The sequence below is a fragment of the Haliotis rubra genome, unplaced genomic scaffold (genome assembly GCF_003918875.1).
Source record: "Haliotis rubra isolate DU_JTF1 unplaced genomic scaffold, ASM391887v1 Scf820, whole genome shotgun sequence".
NCBI classification, from domain to species: domain Eukaryota; kingdom Metazoa; phylum Mollusca; class Gastropoda; order Lepetellida; family Haliotidae; genus Haliotis; species Haliotis rubra.
The window spans coordinates 92098-110536 of NW_025767547.1; the positions used below are offsets into that span (position 1 = coordinate 92098).

Sequence of the window (18439 nt, forward strand, 5' to 3'; positions counted from 1 at the left end):
ATCCGGTTAGTCATGTCTTACGACCAACATTGTTTGCTGAAGATCAATTCTAACCCAGATTTCCATCACCTAATGTCTGTGTCATGTCATAATGAATTTGAAAAGAAAATACTTCATAACAGCCCTGCATTCGGTTCTCTCCATTTTGAGAGGAAATGATAGGGTTTGACAGCTATATATAGGAAAGTTTAGCACGTGGAATTCATCTTGTGCATGTCAAGCACGTGCTAAGATACTGTTCTTAAAACACTGTGAGTTTTGTAGAGTTTGTGCGATCCGTTCATTGGGACAACCCTCGTAAAACTTTGAATACAGCATTAAACCCCATTTGCCTGACTTCATCTGTGACTTTTATCCGACATCTGCTCATCCATTTCAGAAAATTAATACACAAATGAAAAGAAGGCGAACATTCATTTATTTCCATCACGATTTAGAGTTCTGGGCAATTTCTTTTCAACTTGTCAAGAACCCAATTTACCCAAACTTACATGACTCTATTTAATCTAAGCATCAGAGATTTATATGGTGAAATGTATGTATGTGCGTGCGTGTTTTCGTGTATGTGTGCGTGCGTGAGTAAGTGAGTGAGTGAGTGCATGAGTGAGTGAGTGAGTGGAATATAAACAATGTTTAGTCAATGAAAATACGTAATATTTTGTGGCAGTAATATATCTTTTCAATTTGATTTGATCATCAAATTCCTGTCTCAAATGGAACGTGTTGATATTTTTGCAACAATTGTCACTTTGGTGAGAGTCTGTTAAACTAGTACTTAAAGGACAAGTTGTCAGCTCTGTTTACGGGGCCTTGTGGTAGACTAGTGGTTAAAGCATTCGCTTGTCGCGCCGAACACCGAACGCGCCGAACACCCGGGTTCGAGTCCCTTCATGGGTACAATGTCTGAAGCCCATTTCTGGTGTCCCCAGTCACGATATTGCTGGAATGTTGCTAAAAGTCGGGTAAAACTGAACTCACTCACTCAGTTATGTTTACGAATATTGGTCGGTGACTCTAGAAAACAGGATTTCCGTGGATCTGACCAAAATGTACATGAACTCTCTGTCCTTCCAACGCACAGTGCTCATCATATCCCGGACGTTAGGCAAGAAGAAATGGGGCACCGTCATCTCGCCAGTCAACATTTTCTTGAACTTGCCCAGACAGAAGTGTAACCTATGTTCCTGAGTTTCATCCTTCCACACATGGAACCCGGCGCTGAGGTCGTACAACAACGTCCACATCAACGTCCTTATGTGGTAAGTTGTGAAACCTAACCGAAATGAGGCATCCCTCAAGTAATGTTGTTTGGTGTGTTCGGCGACTTGCTGGATCATCTCTGATTTTACTGTGTCCATGAGGCCCTGTTGGCCCTTGGCAATCTCCATCACTCGTTTTATTGTTCGGAGGATAGGCTTCCAGCTGTCTTTGTTCCCGTGCAAAGTGAGTTTCTGCTCAGCGAGGGAGAACGACATCTGCCACTGCAGATTGTGTGGATTGTGTGCTGAAAGAAATACAAGCAATTTAGTATTGGAACCAATGTTGGGATATTATGCAAAGAAGAAGATTCGATAGACATTACCCACATATTCAAATGAAGTGGTACTTAAGAATGACTCAGAAGACCCTACCTGGACAGCACTTTGTTGTAATGTTGAATCCTTTTTCCTTGATGTCAGAAGGGTTGATGAGATGGGATATGTCCTTGAGATTTTCACATTTGCTCAGATCCCGAGCAGTCGGAGACGGTGGCCATTGTGGTATGTTGATAGCTGGGACGATGTCCATGTCGATGTCAAGGGTGCCATGGTAGGTTTTTGGGCCGAAGTAGGTGATGCCGAATGATGGGGAGTTTGGGTGGTTTAGGTTCCCTGTGAGAAAGAAATGTCATCTATACCACCAAAATGAAGGAACCACTTGGGCAAGGAACGACAGAGGTGATGACACAGTTTTCATGAACGTGTATTTCAATCATTACCAAGCCTTTATAATTACTGAAACACTGATCAGTAGGTCTTGTGGATTGGGATGCATCACCCCTTGGGGTGAAAACATCATAACACATACCACATCTTCTTCTTACTTTTACTCAACTGAGTAAATCGATTCTCATGATGTTGATCACTAGATTGTCTGATCCAGACTTGATTATTTACAGACCACCGCCATATAACTGAAGTATTGCGGAGTGCAAAGTTAAACAAGAAAGAAACAAACTTACTCTTACACCTGGGACTTCCGCGCACAAATTCGTCCATCCGGTCAAAGAAATACTGCCTATACTCCCCAGGGTTGAGGAAGCTGTCTTTGCACAGACTGTTAAGAGCTGAAGACGTATTTTCAACTCTGACCTTGCAGTAGCCAGGATAGCAGTCCCTATACACTGGCTGAAGAGGTGAATCAACTTCCGGAATGAATAAACAATCCATTTCATTGGGTCGAGACACCTTAAACAAGAAAACTGGAGGCTGAGCAGTGCACCTACAGGTAAACATGATTATGAAAGATCTTTCTGTAAACTGTGAGATATTTCTCTTTGGCTAACACTTTGATCTTAAGTGTGGTGCTTCTATAACCCTGTGAGGAAATATCATGCATCAGTAATACGTGCTTATCATATGTTGTAGCAATTCGCTCTTAATCTACTGCAAATATAATTTCAGTGAACACACGAGATGTAAGTTGTAATGCCTTCAGTGTCCATTTGTTGGTGTAGAATGTTTGTGTATTACTACGTACTTTAATAATAATATAATAATGGCATATTTGTAACGCGCATATATCCATGCTTATGCATGCTAAAAGCGCACAAATAAAAATGTAAGTAAGGCAAAGAGCTACAGTTCAAAGGCTATCTTGAACATGTGTGTTTTCAGATTGGATTTAAAGGCATGAAAGTCACAACAGTCTCTGAAACTCTGTGGGAGACTGTTCCAGGCTATTGATCCTGCATGGACAAAGGACCTGTTTCCATACAGCACTGTCTTCACTTTGGGAAGAACAAGCAAGTTCTTATCCTGTGAGCGGAGAGATCGGGAAGGTGTGTACACGGTTAGATGATTGGATAGACAGGAAGGCGCAGTTCCAGTGAAAACAAGGCATAAGAGTTTAAACTTGATCCGGAACTCGACTGGAAGCCAGTGGAGAGTGTACAGTATAGGAGTAATGTGTTCATATTTTCCAGAGCGAGTCACGATGCGGGCGGCGACGTTCTGCACTCTCTGTAGCTTGGCTATCTGGGTCTTTGATGCGTCGGCCAGTAAACAGTTACAATAATCAAGCTTACTCATTAAAAGTGACAATACAAGAGTCTTGGCAGATTCAACTGTAAGACATTGGCGAATATGTCCAATTTTGCGGAGTGGCGCTTCTTTGGACCAAACAGAATGCATTCTGTCTTGTTGCTGTTGAGCTTAAGTTTGTTGTGGGTCATCCATGATATAGCGTCATCACAGCAGTAACTCATGTCACTTTGATGAAAAGATATTGCTGAGTGTGGCGTTAAACAACAAACAAACAAACAAACAAACAACAAAACAGACAAACAAACTAAACAGCAACGAACACTCACCTTAGTTTTGTCGTAATATGAACCTCCCCTAAACACCTTCCACGTCCAAGGCGTCTTCGATTTGAGAAAGGTACAGATATCGTTCTGCAACTCTGTAAAATATGGTGCCACATCCACGATTTCAGTTTGTTTCAGTGCCACATCATCGTTGAAGAAATTCAAAATATCACTCCTTGGATTCCTTGAATGTTCCAGTTTGCAAGTACTTACCATGTGCCCAACAAACTCTTCCATCTTTGTCACGACATCTCTATCCATCTCGTTTGAATGGGCAATATGTTGTCCGGTTGTTGGGTTACCGGATCCTAGGGGTGTGGAATTCACACATGGAGACATTCTTGGGCGACTTCTACCATCACATTTCTTGTGGTTATTCAAATCCACAAACCACTTGTTGCAATCAGGACATTGTTGTTTGTCGTCCGGTGACCTTTGGCTGGCTGTTTGGCCCCTACCATCACATTTCTTGTGGTTATTCAAATCCACCAACCACTTGTTGCAGTCAGGACATTGTTGTTTGTCATCCGGTGACCTTTGGCTGGCTCTTTGGCCCCTACCATCACATTTCTTGTGGTTATTCAAATCCACAAACCACTTGTTGCAATCAGGACATTGTTGTTTGCCATCCGGTGACCTTTGGCTGGCTCTTTGGCCCCTACCATCACATTTCTTGTGGTTATTCAAATCCACAAACCACTTGTTGCAATCGGGACATTGTTGTTTGCCATCCGGTGACCTTTGGCTGGCTGTTTGGCCCCTACCATCACATTTCTTGTGGTTATTCAAATCCACAAACCACTTGTTGCAGTCGGGACATTGTTGTTTGTCATCCGGTGACCTTTGGCTGGCTCTTTGGCCTCTACCATCACATTTCTTGTGGTTATTCAAATCCACAAACCACTTGTTGCAGTCGGGACATTGTTGTTTGTCATCCGGTGACCTTTGGCTGGCTGTTTGGCCCCTACCATTACATTTCTTGTGGTTATTCAAATCCACAAACCACTTGTTGCAATCAGGACATTGTTGTTTGTCATCCGGTGACCTTTGGCTGGCTGTTTGGCCCCTACCATTACATTTCTTGTGGTTATTCAAATCCACAAACCACTTGTTGCAGTCGGGACATTGTTGTTTGTCATCCGGTGACCTTTGGCTGGCTCTTTGGCCTCTACCATCACATTTCTTGTGGTTATTCAAATCCACAAACCACTTGTTGCAGTCGGGACATTGTTGTTTGTCATCCGGTGACCTTTGGCTGGCTGTTTGGCCTCTACCATCACATTTCTTGTGGTTATTCAAATCCACAAACCACTTGTTGCAATCAGGACATTGAAGCTTGTCATCCGGTGACCTTTGGCTGGCTGTTTGGCCCCTACCATCACATTTCTTGTGGTTATTCAAATCCACAAACCACTTGTTGCAGTCAGGACATTGTCGCTTTCCGTCATTCTTCTTTGACATGGTTGAGTGGACTTGTTGTACAACAATTTGTACTCACATTTCTGCCGTGTGGATCGGGGGTTAGTTTAGACACTGTTGACTGTGTAGATTCCCTGTGTAGCAGGTCCGAGATACTACCTTGTCCTTCTCAGTAGGCTCGTGGCAGTCACGTCACACCATGTCTTTGTACAACCGGTGTTAGAAACCCGATACACTAATGAATCTTTCATTTGATTCCATACAAGAATAACATGCACTGGCGAAGTGTTTTAATGAGATCCTGATGATAAAAAGCTCGGAAAGAGGCAGTGGGTCTGAGATCTTAACGAACATAACACTGGGCGTTCACGGTTGAATAATTGTCTACTTTCGTTTCTGAAGGTTACCTGTCCTGATGCATGACGTCACGAGTGATTCCGAGAATAGGTCACCGGCAACCCACGCAGGTCGAGCGAGGCGTTCCTTGGTTGGGGCGTGGTCGACTGTGTGCCATAGTAACCAACGTGGATCGTTGCTGACGTTACATCACTGACAATGAAATTATTGATTCAGTGAATCGACCAAGTCGGTTTGCTCATTACATGGTATCTTTGCTGTTTGTTATTGATTCATAAACACCAAGTCGTATCATAAATGCTGCCTTTAGCAGAAATGTCTTATAAAGTGTTTTATCGCATACTTGTATTAACAACCACAAAAAACAATACGTCTTTCTCGTTTACAGTGAGTACTATCACACTGTCAGAACGACTAGTTATAGTGAACTGTTGACATATGCAGATCCCTAGTTTCTCGTTTCAGTACTCACAGGCGGAGTCGAGCTTGTTCTCCTGTCTGCCATTGACTGTGGTTGAACACTGTCACTGAAGTATTTCTCTCATACAGAACATAATACATTTAGTGTCTGTCACGTGACACCGGAATGTGTGGGCGCATTTTATGCTATCGTGTTGCTCGCCAAGCATAACCTCCGCCGTCAGCAACAATACTAGCACATGCTACTGACATACTGACGGAATGTTTATCAATACGTTACACCCCCACAAGGTCTTCGTGGGTTTTCTGTTGAGGCGGAAGAGGAGGTGTACAGTGTGTTGGAACTCACAAAGGCTGAGGTCGGGTTGTACTTTCGTATATACGTTCGCAGGAAATCAATTTTCCAAGAACTGGTTTAACCAGGTCGCCTGCAGGTGTAGATATCGCAAGTCCTCGCCCACTTTAAATATTCATATGTTAACGTCTGCAAAGGATACGGTTTTAACAATATAACATTAAGGCAGACCTTTAGATTACGCTGGGTTGAGGGACGAGGGGTGGTTTTTGTGGTTTTTGTGGGTTTTTTTGGTTTTTGCGTGCGTGCGTGCGTGCGTGCGTGCGTGCCTGCGTGCGTGCGTGCGTGCGTGCGTGCGTGCGTGCGTGGTCACTGATCCCAAAAACATAATCTCAAGCCCCATGTGTAGTGTCATTAAGAACAGTTTCGTCAGGATCTATTGTACTTACAGAACGAGGAAGCTTGCTAAGAGGGTGTTGTTATGTGACTTTTTACCATTAACTGACATGATTCCAACGGCATCAACACCGACCTCCGACAACGTTATACTGCTGTGGCACGGACACAGTGCTTTGTATAATTTTGTGATAAAACCGCTGTTTTGGAGATTGTTGATATCATTGTTTCAGAGTATTGTCTCCCATGGATCTCATATTCTACGCAATTGGGATACGATGACATGTGTTGCATCTTACGACAAGCATGTGTTGCCTAAGACATTCCTGCCCAGATCTTCACGGGTTGGAGGTCTGATGCCCCGGTTGCCCAGATCTTCACGGGTTGGAGGTCTGGAGGTCTGCTGCCCCAGCTGCCCAGATCTTCACTGGTTGGAAGTCTGGAGGTACGATGCCCCGGTTGGATCGTACCTGGGTTCAGTCAGCCACGTGTTGACCTCAGAAGACTAACATGGTTGCCCAATTAAATTACATTTGTGACGTCATTCCAGTGTCTGCTCGCTCCATTACTTTTCACGAATGGAGCGATGTGTACCAGTTTCAAATTAAAGCCTCCACTTTGTCATTTTGACATTTAATTTTGATAACAGAAATATTCCCAATACTTTGAATGTAATTTAAGAGGGTAATGTCCTCGTAACTCTGCATTCCTTAAAAATAATGGAGCCGAGGCCCTCGGACATTACCCACTACATAAGGGGGCGCGGTGGGCGAGCTGGCTAAGGCGCAAGGCTAGTGATCCAGCGAGGTTGAGGTGTCGGGATCGAGCCCACCTGTGACCGGGTGTAAAAACCTTGGAGTCAACTTTGTGTGCAGACTCTTTCAGTGTTGTCACAACCCCTAGTGTACAGTACACAACTCTGTGCACTTAAAAGAACCCACGAATCCGTTGGTATTTGACCAGATGGTGGCCACATGAATACGTGCAAACACCTAGTTGCGGGTACAGCAACGTGCAGTGAACATGGACAAAGTACTGTGACTATGTGTCCCAGTCCACCCAGCTGTGAATGGGTACCTCGTTAGGATGAGAAAGCCACAATAACTCGGTGCGCCTAGTGGCTGCAAGAGTTGTATACTCCCAAGGGAGTTGAGATTGATAATGTGATGTGCCCTTGAGATTGACATCCAATGATCGAGGGAAAAAATACCAGCGCCTTGAGCATGCACTAGTGTGTGTATATGTGCGCTATATAAATATCCTATAATAATAATAATAATAATAATAATAATTCATATCTGTCCATGGTCATTTCAGTCTTCAATCCATGAAACATAACCAAAACTCAGATGGTCTACATATTGTATTTCAAAACATAACCAATAGATATATCATAACTGTGACAGTAAATTGTATTTAAATACTTTTGTCACCACACAATAAAAATATGCTGCCTTTATTAAATATATGTCCATTTGTATGATCTACAATCTAATATACACATCTGCACTTCTACATAAAAGCATGAAAAACAGAACTATAAATGACAGTGATGACTGGAAGAAACAGCCAAATGATCAACTCACACCCAGTAATCAAAACAGGGCCATCAATTCAACTTTGTCACTGGCTTTAAATAGAAATATAATACAAACATACGCCTGACAAATCAATTCAACACTTATGCTATATTTCATTATCTAATAAGTAATTGATAATAATAGACTTTAACAGATAGATATCACAGAGAATGACTTTGAATATATTCACACTTTCTTCATGTACAAATTTATTTAATTCATTTAAGAGGGTTTTCAATAAGACAATTTTTTAACACACAATCAACTTCAACACTGAAAACAATTATCCCATTTCTACTATCATTGCTACTGACAAACTAGTATTCGGTGAGTCAGCCATTTTCTGAAATTTCATTTTTCAATGAACACAAACAATCTTGTTGCAGAGACTGCTTACCCAGGACAGCTAACAAAATGTGTTGGTCACAGTTGAGCTATCTTCGCTGTCCTTATTTCCTTTCTAACTGGTGTGATGTGATTACATGAGGAGTTTCTTGGAATACCCTGTGGTTTAGCAAATATTAATTATCATTCCAGCTAAGTTAAAGTATCAAAAACCTTTGGCTGTTTGTCTTGCAGCCAAACATCAATAACACATTTACACTATCCTAGCGCCATCCCTTCCATCACAATTAGGAGTGTAGACAAGTGGGGGCCGGTATAATCCAGTTTAAATCTCTAAAGTTGTCAGGACTGTTTTTGATGAGTGAATGAATGGTGTTGGACAATGTGAACTGGTGTAAACAAGTGTTCATCTGTTGAAACCAGTCTACACCAGTCTGAACCTCTGTAAAGTAGTCAAAGACATCATGACCAGTTTGAACAAGTCTAAGCCATTGTGACCTTTTTGAACCATTATAAATCACTGTAGGAAATATGAACCACTGCATACCAAAATAGGCCAGTGTAAACCAGTGAAAGGACAATCACTACATTGTTTGATACCATTATCAAATTTTATCAAACAATGCATAAATTCTGATGGTCAGAACTTGATAAATTATAGAATTATGTCTTCATATGTGCATAGATGTAAAACTGATGCACATAGGCGTAATCATAAATCCATAAAATTTGAAAGATTTGCTGTTACTTTAGGTTGGTTGGTTGTTGTTTAACGCTGCACTCAGCAGTATTCCAGCTATGTCTCAGTATTATTTTAGGACTGTTTAAGTGCATGTGGCCTTTTTATGCTCATTTATGGTTGAACTCTGCTCATTTTAGAGGCTGGCTGTTAAAAGAAGCTGGGCCCTATATCTATGTGTACTAGTGAAAAGAAGGGAGGTACAGTTTAGTTAATTGGCGATACTGTTAGGATAAACCCAAGTCATCAGGATCTCCCACCTGTGACATGTATCACAACTAAGAGGGCCCCTTTCACAATGTAATCACAGTGCTCAGGTAATCCCTTACTTTATGCCAACAGCTTATCGATCATTTTACTGGGAAGATCGATTTGAGGGAGGGAACCCTGATGAATATATCTACATGTTGCTGCAACGTATGTTTGTTTCAAACACTACAAAACTGTTCAGGATAAGGCAAAATATAGGAACTTTGATTACCTACATCACATTTTCAAGGTAACCCTTGAAAAGAAGGAGTGCGGTGTTTATGACTCTTTTGGCAATACTGCCATGGCAAGAGGACCCCAGAAAAGGATTTGATTCCCTACAGGCGTACAAAGACCCATTTCTGGTGCCCACTGTGGTAATACTGCTAAACACAGCATGAAACTCGACATCCTCAATCTAGACTACTTCTTCACTTAACAAGAATCAACAGTGTGTTGGACAAGGTGTACTTTTTCTCCAAGGCTTTCATTAAGTGATTTTATGTCTGCTTCAGTAAGTTTGCAGCCTTCCAGAACAAGGTTACACAGAGCAGGAGCTGCAGTCAGCTGTGTGAGACCCTCCAGACTGATCTGACGACAATAGGCAACATTCAGACTCTGTAACTCCTTCAGTGCCCCAGCTATTGTCCCGAGACTGGACTGGTTCATCTGCCCACATCGTGACAGGTTCAGATTCTTCAGATGAGGTAGGTTACGGCACATGTGATGGATGGTGAGATCTGAGCAAGCGGTGTCTGACAGCTCAAGATGGGTGAGGTCAGTCAACATGGTAACGATCTTCTCCAAACCTGACTCTGTTACACGGTAGCAGTGATTGAGGACAAGATGTTTCAAATTGGGGAACTTCTCTGCGATGTCTGCAAGATCAAAATTGTCAACACGGGAACATTTTGTGAGGTCAAGGTTGGTGAGGTCAAGGTCAATAGAGGTCTTTAACCAGCGTGGTGTCCATGCACACTGGTTCATTGTTAGATGTTTCAATGAACGTGGGAGGTTTTTGCAGTTTAGATTGTCTGTGTTACACTTCACCAAGGTCAAGGACAGCATTTTGGGACATCTCTCTTGTAGATCCAGCAGCATTGCATCAGACAAAGAATGTTTCTTCCATTTTGTGGACTCTGAAAGATCAAGAATATTAATAGTTATCATGGATATGAACCTGTGCTTTCCACACCTCCAATAAAGTACCTGCCTTCTAAAACATTGCAGGGGCGGTGGGGTAGCCTAATGGTTAAAGCGTTGGCTCGTCACGCCGATGACCCAGGTTTGAATCTCCACATGGGCACAATGTGTGAAGCCCATTTCTGGTGTCCCCTGCCGTGATGTTGCTGGAATATTGCTAAAAGCGGCGTTAAAACCAAACTCAGTCAGTCAGTCTAAAACATTGCAGTATATGCAGTCATACATAGAAAAATCAGAAAAATTCTTCCATAGCCTTCAACCATGTACTGTGGGCACATGTGGCCCAAGGGTCTAAGACACCACACTTTATTGAGCAGAGCTGCTTTCCAGGGGCACACTGGAAACGTATGATTGTGGTCAGTTAAGCACCTGTATCGGACATCATTTTTGCCACATCTTCACAGAAATCTACGTCTATTGATGCCTGGGGTTTGGCAGCTGAACATCCTGACCAATCAACACCAAAGAAAGGGCATGAAACTGTTAAAGAATATGCCATCCATAATTGTGTTTACTTTGAATCCCACTGATTATGAGGGTCGAAGTTCAATTATATTTTTCATTCTGAGCCACTCCAACTTTTTTGCTGAACCTACACAAACACATCATAATGATGGTGATGATGATGAGCTTTCTGATATTGAAAACCACAAGACGGCAATGCATGTAGTTAGAACTGGGAACGTTAAAAAGCTTAACTTCAGAATACAAAAAAAACTCCAGATATATTAAACATGCTAACTAAAAACAAAGTTTCCATGTAAAAAAAACAATAACAAAAACCCACCGGGGTCTGGTCAGTTGTTAGGGTCGGTCAGTCTGTTGGTCTTCCGGTTTCAAGAATGCTTTAATGAGGGCTAATCATGGTAATGGGCACTTACTTGGATCACAGAAGCCCCCCAGCTTCATCGTCAGCAGACACTCCGAGAAGTGAGCCCTCATCACTTTCCACATCTTGTTGAGACTGAGAACATATGGCAGCAGATCAACATGGCGCCACAGGGAGTTGTCTTGGACAATACGGCGCCACCTTCTACACACTCTGAAAATACAGTTGGATTCTAATCAAGATCAATATTTCACATGCATGTGCATTCTCATTATAATGCCAAATCATTTGTCAAGTCTCACTTAAGTTGATCATTTTTTACACAAAATCCCATGCTACAGGATTTGCCATTTATTACAAGTTTCAAATTTCCATCAGCACCACTTAGAAGAATGAATACATGTTGCCAGGTTGAGGCTAGTTCACTTTGGCTGAGTTAATCTCATCCTTCTTATTTGCCAACATCCAAGGGGTCGTTGTCGGCACAGATATGTTCCCCAAGTACATATCTGCATACAGAAATGTATCGTAAACACAGTCCAAATACAGAAACGTACCTGGTACCCTAAACCGCGGACGAGTCCATATTCGGCAATACAAAACCGAAACCGTATGTTGTTATTCCCGTTCAACTGATTGCGAGTGAGCATTTTGCACCGCGAAATATTCGTTACTGTGTGTAGCCGTTTCTTATATAACGCAATCAAATGCATCTAATACAACAGTGTGACAGTTCCGTTCAAGACAACAACACGGAATGGAAGGGTCCTATGGTACGTTTCTGTATTCTGATTGACAATTAACGACCCCTTCAGCCCCAATCATGGTCGCTATCACAGTTGGCTCGTTTACAGCTTACCGATAAAGGAGACATACAGTAATGGGGAACCAAGGGCAGAGGATACATTTGAAAACCTACCCTAACGCGAATCCGAATGTATTAAACCTTAACCTAGTACCAGCTAAGACCGCGTAGTATGTGAATCGACAGCCACTGTCGATAGCCTGCGCAATCACCACTTCCAATTTGTTTAATCCTCCCACAACTACAGTAAGCTGTGCCCGGTAAACTGCATTGTCAAATGAGAGGCAAATATGCGGACTTTTCTTACCTGCCGTCCAGAAATACAGCGATATTTGACGGGAAGATAACACACAATATTTCCAGTATGATGTTATAGAGGACTTAAAAATTATCTCATTTTTGTAATTTGTTTTTAGAAGTGAGTTCATGCTAGCAAGCCACTGGGGCCGCCATTTTGAAAATTATGATCACATGATCAATTGTGATACTTATATGAACGCTTCCTTTATTTCACGTACTGAAGCTATGAGACTCTGTTTAAACACATACATATAGTGCATGAAATACCCCACCTACCAGGAATAAAAACATGTTGTTGTAAACATCTTGTATAGTTGTCGAATAAATCCGTTACCCGATAGCAAGTTTCCCGAAAAAGGGAGGTAACTCAACAACTGTGTGCATGTTCACTTGCAGGTCAAAGGGCAGCTGTTAAGCCTGTGCGGACATTGTATACAGTCTGCAGAGTGTGTCATCCGTCCGTTCCAAGTCCCAGCTGGTAGCAGCTGTCAAAGTAAAGTTTCATGTTATCTACAATGCATAGAAGCTAGTCTCTTCTTTAAAAGAAAGTTTTGGTGACGCAAAATTGGCGAACATCATATTAAGCATCTGTTAAATACTCATAAGACCTTTAGAGTGAAGGAAAGAGTTTGGAAATTTGTTTGGGGCTCAGGGACCGTTCATACTTTATGGCTAGGTGGGGTAATGATGACTTTTTTTGGAGATGCATGGACAATGTGAATGACCCCCCTAAAAGTTATGTACATAGTAAATGACCCCCCTGCATGTCATGTTCAAAATCAATTACCCCCTGCCCCTTCCCATAATTTTTAAGCATTATTTCTAATAGTATTTGTGTACAAAATCGCTGACACCCCCAACCCACCCAGTAAATATGTGAAAAAATTGCTGAAACCCATCCCACTTGTAGATGTGTAGATGTGTACGAAATTCATGACAAAAAAACCACCACCACTTCCCCAGAACAAAATGGGTGACCCCCCTCCCTCCCCCACCTTAAAATCATCATCACCTCCCCTAGCCACAAATGATAAACGGTCCCTTACCAGTAATGGACCTTTCATGATCAGTGTGGAAGCATCCTGTATAATAATAATAATAATAATAATACATTCATTTATAGAGCGCGTAAATTGATAGAGTAAATGTGTTCTTTGCGCTAAAAGAAAACCATAATTTTAAAGGTAGTGTAGAAACAAGTGGGTCTTTAGTTGAGATTTAAAAGATGAGAGACTGGAGCTAGATTTGAGATATCCTGGGAGATTGTTCCATTTTGATGCTGCAGCATATATCAGCATATATCAATAATCCTTTATCCATGTGTACACAATAATGTTTTTTCTGTTATTTCTTTCAGATAGCATTTATTTCATCTTGAGGTTTAATGTATACATCTATCAAGACAAGTTGTGAATTCATCCACACCTCAAAAGTCCATGTTTCCACCCTGTAAAAACTTGGGTTAGAATATTTAGTCCCTAGCTCTCTACTGCTTGTCATAAATAGATGATAATAAACAACCTTCCGTGTAATACCAATTTTCTTAAAAGAGTTAATGATTTGGTATCATACGAGCGAAAGCAAGTTTGATACTAAATCTTTCGCGAGTTTGTGAAGATCCGGGTTAGAATTGATCTTTAGTAACCTATGCATGTCGTAAGAGGCAACTAACAGGACCGGGTGGTCAGGCTTGCTGACTTGGTTGATACATGTCATTGTATCCCAATTGCGTAGATCGATGCTCATGCGGTTGATCACTGGATTGTGTGATCAAGACTCGATTATTTACAGACGGCCACCATATAGCTGGAATATTGCTGGGTGCAGCGTAAAAGTGAACACTCACTGATTCAGACATGAAGCAAACTAAAACCTCACAGAACAAATCTTCACCTTTGCTACGACACACTTGTGTGTGTATAGATGTCAGGGAAATCTGATTTGAAAGGGTGCTTGATTCATCAGCAACAATTTTATACTGCTGTATACTTATGCATTAAGAATTTGTGGATGTTATTTGTTTTCAACGTACAGAAATTAGATATTGTCGTATTTTCTGAGAATTCAAAAGTCTTGACTATGATGAGTTTATTAGAAAGTGTGCCTCATATTGAAGTGTCTTCCGATCTTGTTGCATTGAGAGGCAGAGGATAGCCAAGTGATTAAATGGTTCGCTTGTCATGCTGAAGACCCAGGTTCGATCCCTCACATGAGTACATGTGAAGCCCATTTCTGGTGTCACCCACCTCAATATTGTTGGAATATTGCTAAAACGGGCATGAAACCAAACTCACTCACTTTGGGTATTTTTGTCTGGGTAAAAGATCTGATTTGAATAAGATTAACTCAAATAGATAGTGTCCAAAATGTTTCAACTGCTGTATGTATAGCAGCTGCAACATATTAGGCACTATCTATGTATAGAAATGATGTAGATTGATGCTCATGATGTCAGTCGAGGGTACAGGTAGCCCAGTCATCTAAGGTGATGCAGTGTGAAGAGTTGCTTCCCCCTTGCCTGTCACAAAAGGCGACTATGCTTGTCGTGAAGAGGCTGACTAACGAGGAGCGGGTGGCCAGGCTCTCTGACTTGGTTGACACATGTCATCGGTTCCCAATATAATATATGATAATATAATAATTGATTTATAGAGTGCCTATTTCAAAAGATATTGCTCAATGGCTATGAAGAGAAAAGATTGTAGACAATGTCTATGGAAAGAGAGTTTGAACAGATGAGTTTTGAGGGCAGTTTTGAAAGCATCAGCAGATTCTATTTCTTTTAGGGCAGTGGTAGAATGTTCCAGAGATGGGCTGCAGCAGAGAACGCTCTTGATCCCATGGCTGTTTTGACGTGAGGCTGTGTAAGCAGTAGGGAGTTTGATGAGCGGAGCAATCGGCTTGGAACATGGAGATGAATGAGGCTTTTAAGATATTGAGAAAACATGTTTTCATAGATGCAGCTTCTTGTAAGAAGAAGAAGTTTGTATTGAATTCTGCTTGATACAGGAAGCCAGTGAAGAGTTTGGAGGATAGGTGTCACAGTTTGGTAGCGTGGTGCACGGGCAACAACATCGGCGTTCGATGCTCATGCTGTTGATCACTGGATTGTCTGGCCCAGACTCGATTATTTACAGACCGCCGTCATATAGCTGGAATATTACTGAGTGCAGTGTAAAACTAAACTCACTCACTTACTCATTTACTCAAATGGCAGGCATACTTTGTATGTGTCTCACAATGGTGATTTGCAGGAGTCTGACCCACTGCAATTTTCAGTCATTTTACATATTGACAGTAGCATATACTCATGATTTTATTGATAATCAGTGTTCAAGTGAAATAGTTTGTGTTGAAGTCTAAATAGTAGAGCTGGGATGATTCACCGATGCACCGATGCACCGATACATCACGATACATTTAAGTTTGATACAGCTATCATATCGCCAACTGGTGCATCGATACAAAACGATACACAACTTTTTTACAAAACAGTATTATTTTAAACAGAGAAAAATATGCAAGTATGAAAGAGTTACTTGTTTGTTTATTACAATAGTGTTAATGTTATATACAAATACCTTGCAATATATCATTTTAAATATTAATACTGTGTCATTGTTGTGAGGTGTATGTATTGTGATATGTATCATATCGCAGGTAAAATATTGCGATACATATCGTATCGTATCGTGACCTAGTCCCAGCCCTACTAAATAGTGATAATTAAAATAACACTTACCGGTATCAAGCAAGTTGCATCCAGATTTCATCATGCATCTTACGATGCAGCACACAAAGAAGACACATTTCCCTACAAAAGATGATATTATAATTTATCTTTCTTGATCAGTATGAGGATAAGTTCTCATATGTGCTTTTGATTGGCAGAGCATGGATTGTGAACCAGTCAATCAAGCTTTCTGAGATGTCATCCGGATGAGAATCAATAACAGGCACCAACCAGCCTGGAAAATTGTCAGAGATTAGTGTACCTTTATTATCCCTTGTTACAGTGGCATGGATTAGCGAGATTTATGTACTGGAGTGAGTGAGTTTTTATGCATCTTTTTGCAATATTCAAGCAATGTCCAGCAAGGGACACCAGAAATGGGCTTCAAACATTGTACCGATATGTCGGAACCTGGGTCTGTGACGTGACAAGCAAACGGTTAAACCACTAGGCTACCCCACCCCCCAATCTTGAACTGGATGTCAATTTGATTCAGTGTCAATGGGGTCAGTTCAAGAGATGTTGAGATTTTGTAGAGTGAACCAGCTGTGGCTTTACACAGAAGATTTTTAACAATCATGTGAATAGTTTGTGTAGGGTTGCACAGCTGCAAAAGCAATTGGAAATACATCTAGTAATAAATATTAAATAAGGCATTGTTACATTTATTATAACATCATTGGCATATGTTGCTGAACGGCACGCAATATTTGTTAGATTTTAGTTGAAATTTAATTCCAGGAATTTGCTTCATGTGACATACACATATTGAATAGATGAGACAGTAGATAATGAATGTTATATTGTTAGGCAGTCATTGGTAGATGTCAGTTTGGAAAGTAAGTATTTGTCTCCGCTGGGTGGAAACTCGACACTCCTGTATGGGAAATTTATCCAAAGGCACTATCAAGACAAAATTGCTTAATGGTTTTACAGATTTTCTATGTTTATTGTATGTTTTGTTTTACTCTTTGTAAAAATTGTTTTAAATGTACATCAGGTTTTCATCTGCAGTCATTGTTTAATATTTACCATACAACCAATTACTTATCTTATGATATTCTTTTATTCTTTTTTTGGTAAACAGAGTTTGGGGTGTGGGGTGGGGTGGGAAGTGTGGGCAGTGATCAAAATGAAAATTATCAATTGTGTAAAAACCTTTCAGTTTCAGCATATTTGTGAATACTTGGATTGGTTTCAGCTTTCATGTGTCAAACTGCAATCTCTTTAAAAATGTGACATATGGAACAGTTTTTGATAAAGTTTTGATGACAGATGTGGCAGAAACTGAGAGAGTCAGCTATCCTGGCAGACGTCCCCAGCATGGAGTCACTCCAACACGCGGCGCCGACAATTGTGGGGTGCTGTGTTGCTGCATGGGCCGTTAGGGCAGCATGGAGGAAGCATGCATTTAACCAGAAGCTATCCAAGAAGAGAAGCCAGTTAGAAGCTTCCATGAACAAATTACGACAACAGCTTTACCAATACCCAGTAAGATATAATTTCATGAATTTGTCCTCTTCCATGAACTATCCTAGAACCGATGCCTTTGATAATGTGAGTTATAACACGCCTAGCTCAAAGATGTCTTTCTAGGACTGGGCACAGCTTATTATAAGGATTCATCATTATGCTAACATTGAGACTGAGCTGCCTGTTGTGTCGCGTGTGTTTGAGACTGAGCCGCCTGTTGTGTCGTGTGTTTGAGACTGAGCAGCCTGTTTGTGTCGTGTGTTTGAGACTGAGCTGCCTGTTGTGTCGTGTGTTTGAGACTGAGCTGCCTGTTGTGTCGTGTGTTTGAGACTGAGCTGCCCGTGTGTTTGAGACTGAGTTGCCTGTTGTGTGTGGTGTGTTTGAGACTGAGCTGCCTGTTGTGTCGTGTGTTTGAGACTGAGCTGCCTGTTGTGTAGGTGTGTTTGAGGCTGAGCTGCCTGTTGTGTATGCGTGCGTGTGTTTGAGACTGAGCTGCCTGTTGTGTCGTGTGTTCAATTTCTGTAGCATCATGTTAAAAATGATACTTCTTCAGGGCTCCAGATAAGGCCGGTATTGGCGCGATGTCACGGATATAAAATAATATGCACGAGGAAGGTAGGAAATAATTTAGAAACGTAAGCAGAATCGCACTACAGCAATGGTGAGACGGTCTTAGAATCATTTACAGGCGTGTTTATCTGAAAAGTATTGTTTTATTGTTCATTGAC

At 41.3% G+C, this 18439-nt stretch overlaps 3 protein-coding genes across 7 annotated transcripts in view; 1 reads left to right on the plus strand and 2 right to left on the minus strand.

Annotated features, from left to right (window-relative positions):
• LOC124262089 overlaps nucleotides 1-6036 on the minus strand; it is a 35889-nt gene extending 29853 nt beyond the window's left edge. Inside the window, exons 1-6 of one of the 3 annotated variants that reach the window (XM_046696524.1) lie at nucleotides 5817-6036; nucleotides 4920-5536; nucleotides 3572-4817; nucleotides 2222-2447; nucleotides 1632-1871; nucleotides 402-1504 (exon numbers count right to left, since the gene is read on the minus strand). In XM_046696524.1, coding sequence (XP_046552480.1) covers nucleotides 993-1504; nucleotides 1632-1871; nucleotides 2222-2447; nucleotides 3572-4817; nucleotides 4920-5029 — 2334 coding nt within the window. In that variant the 5' untranslated portion in view covers nucleotides 5030-5536; nucleotides 5817-6036 and the 3' untranslated portion in view covers nucleotides 402-992. Of the gene's footprint in view, nucleotides 1-401; nucleotides 1505-1631; nucleotides 1872-2221; nucleotides 2448-3571; nucleotides 5537-5816 lie in introns of those variants that run through there. The other 2 variants (XM_046696522.1, XM_046696523.1) reach the window with 2 other exon arrangements.
• LOC124262092 (fatty-acid amide hydrolase 1-like) overlaps nucleotides 6036-18439 on the plus strand; it is a 33796-nt gene continuing 21392 nt past the window's right edge. The window contains exons 1-2 of one of the 3 annotated variants that reach the window (XM_046696539.1): nucleotides 6036-6123; nucleotides 17514-17729. In XM_046696539.1, the coding sequence (XP_046552495.1) occupies nucleotides 17514-17729 (216 nt within the window). In that variant the 5' untranslated portion in view covers nucleotides 6036-6123. Of the gene's footprint in view, nucleotides 6124-12870; nucleotides 12999-16776; nucleotides 17078-17513; nucleotides 17730-18439 lie in introns of those variants that run through there. The other 2 variants (XM_046696538.1, XM_046696537.1) reach the window with 2 other exon arrangements.
• Nucleotides 9474-12660, minus strand: LOC124262093 (F-box/LRR-repeat protein 12-like). The gene is made up of 4 exons (XM_046696540.1): nucleotides 12622-12660; nucleotides 12513-12583; nucleotides 11453-11613; nucleotides 9474-10507 (listed from the first exon to the last, which is right to left on the minus strand). Exons 1-4 carry the CDS (start codon nucleotides 12631-12633, stop codon nucleotides 9804-9806), a joined length of 948 nt encoding a protein of 315 aa, XP_046552496.1. The 5' UTR covers nucleotides 12634-12660; the 3' UTR covers nucleotides 9474-9803.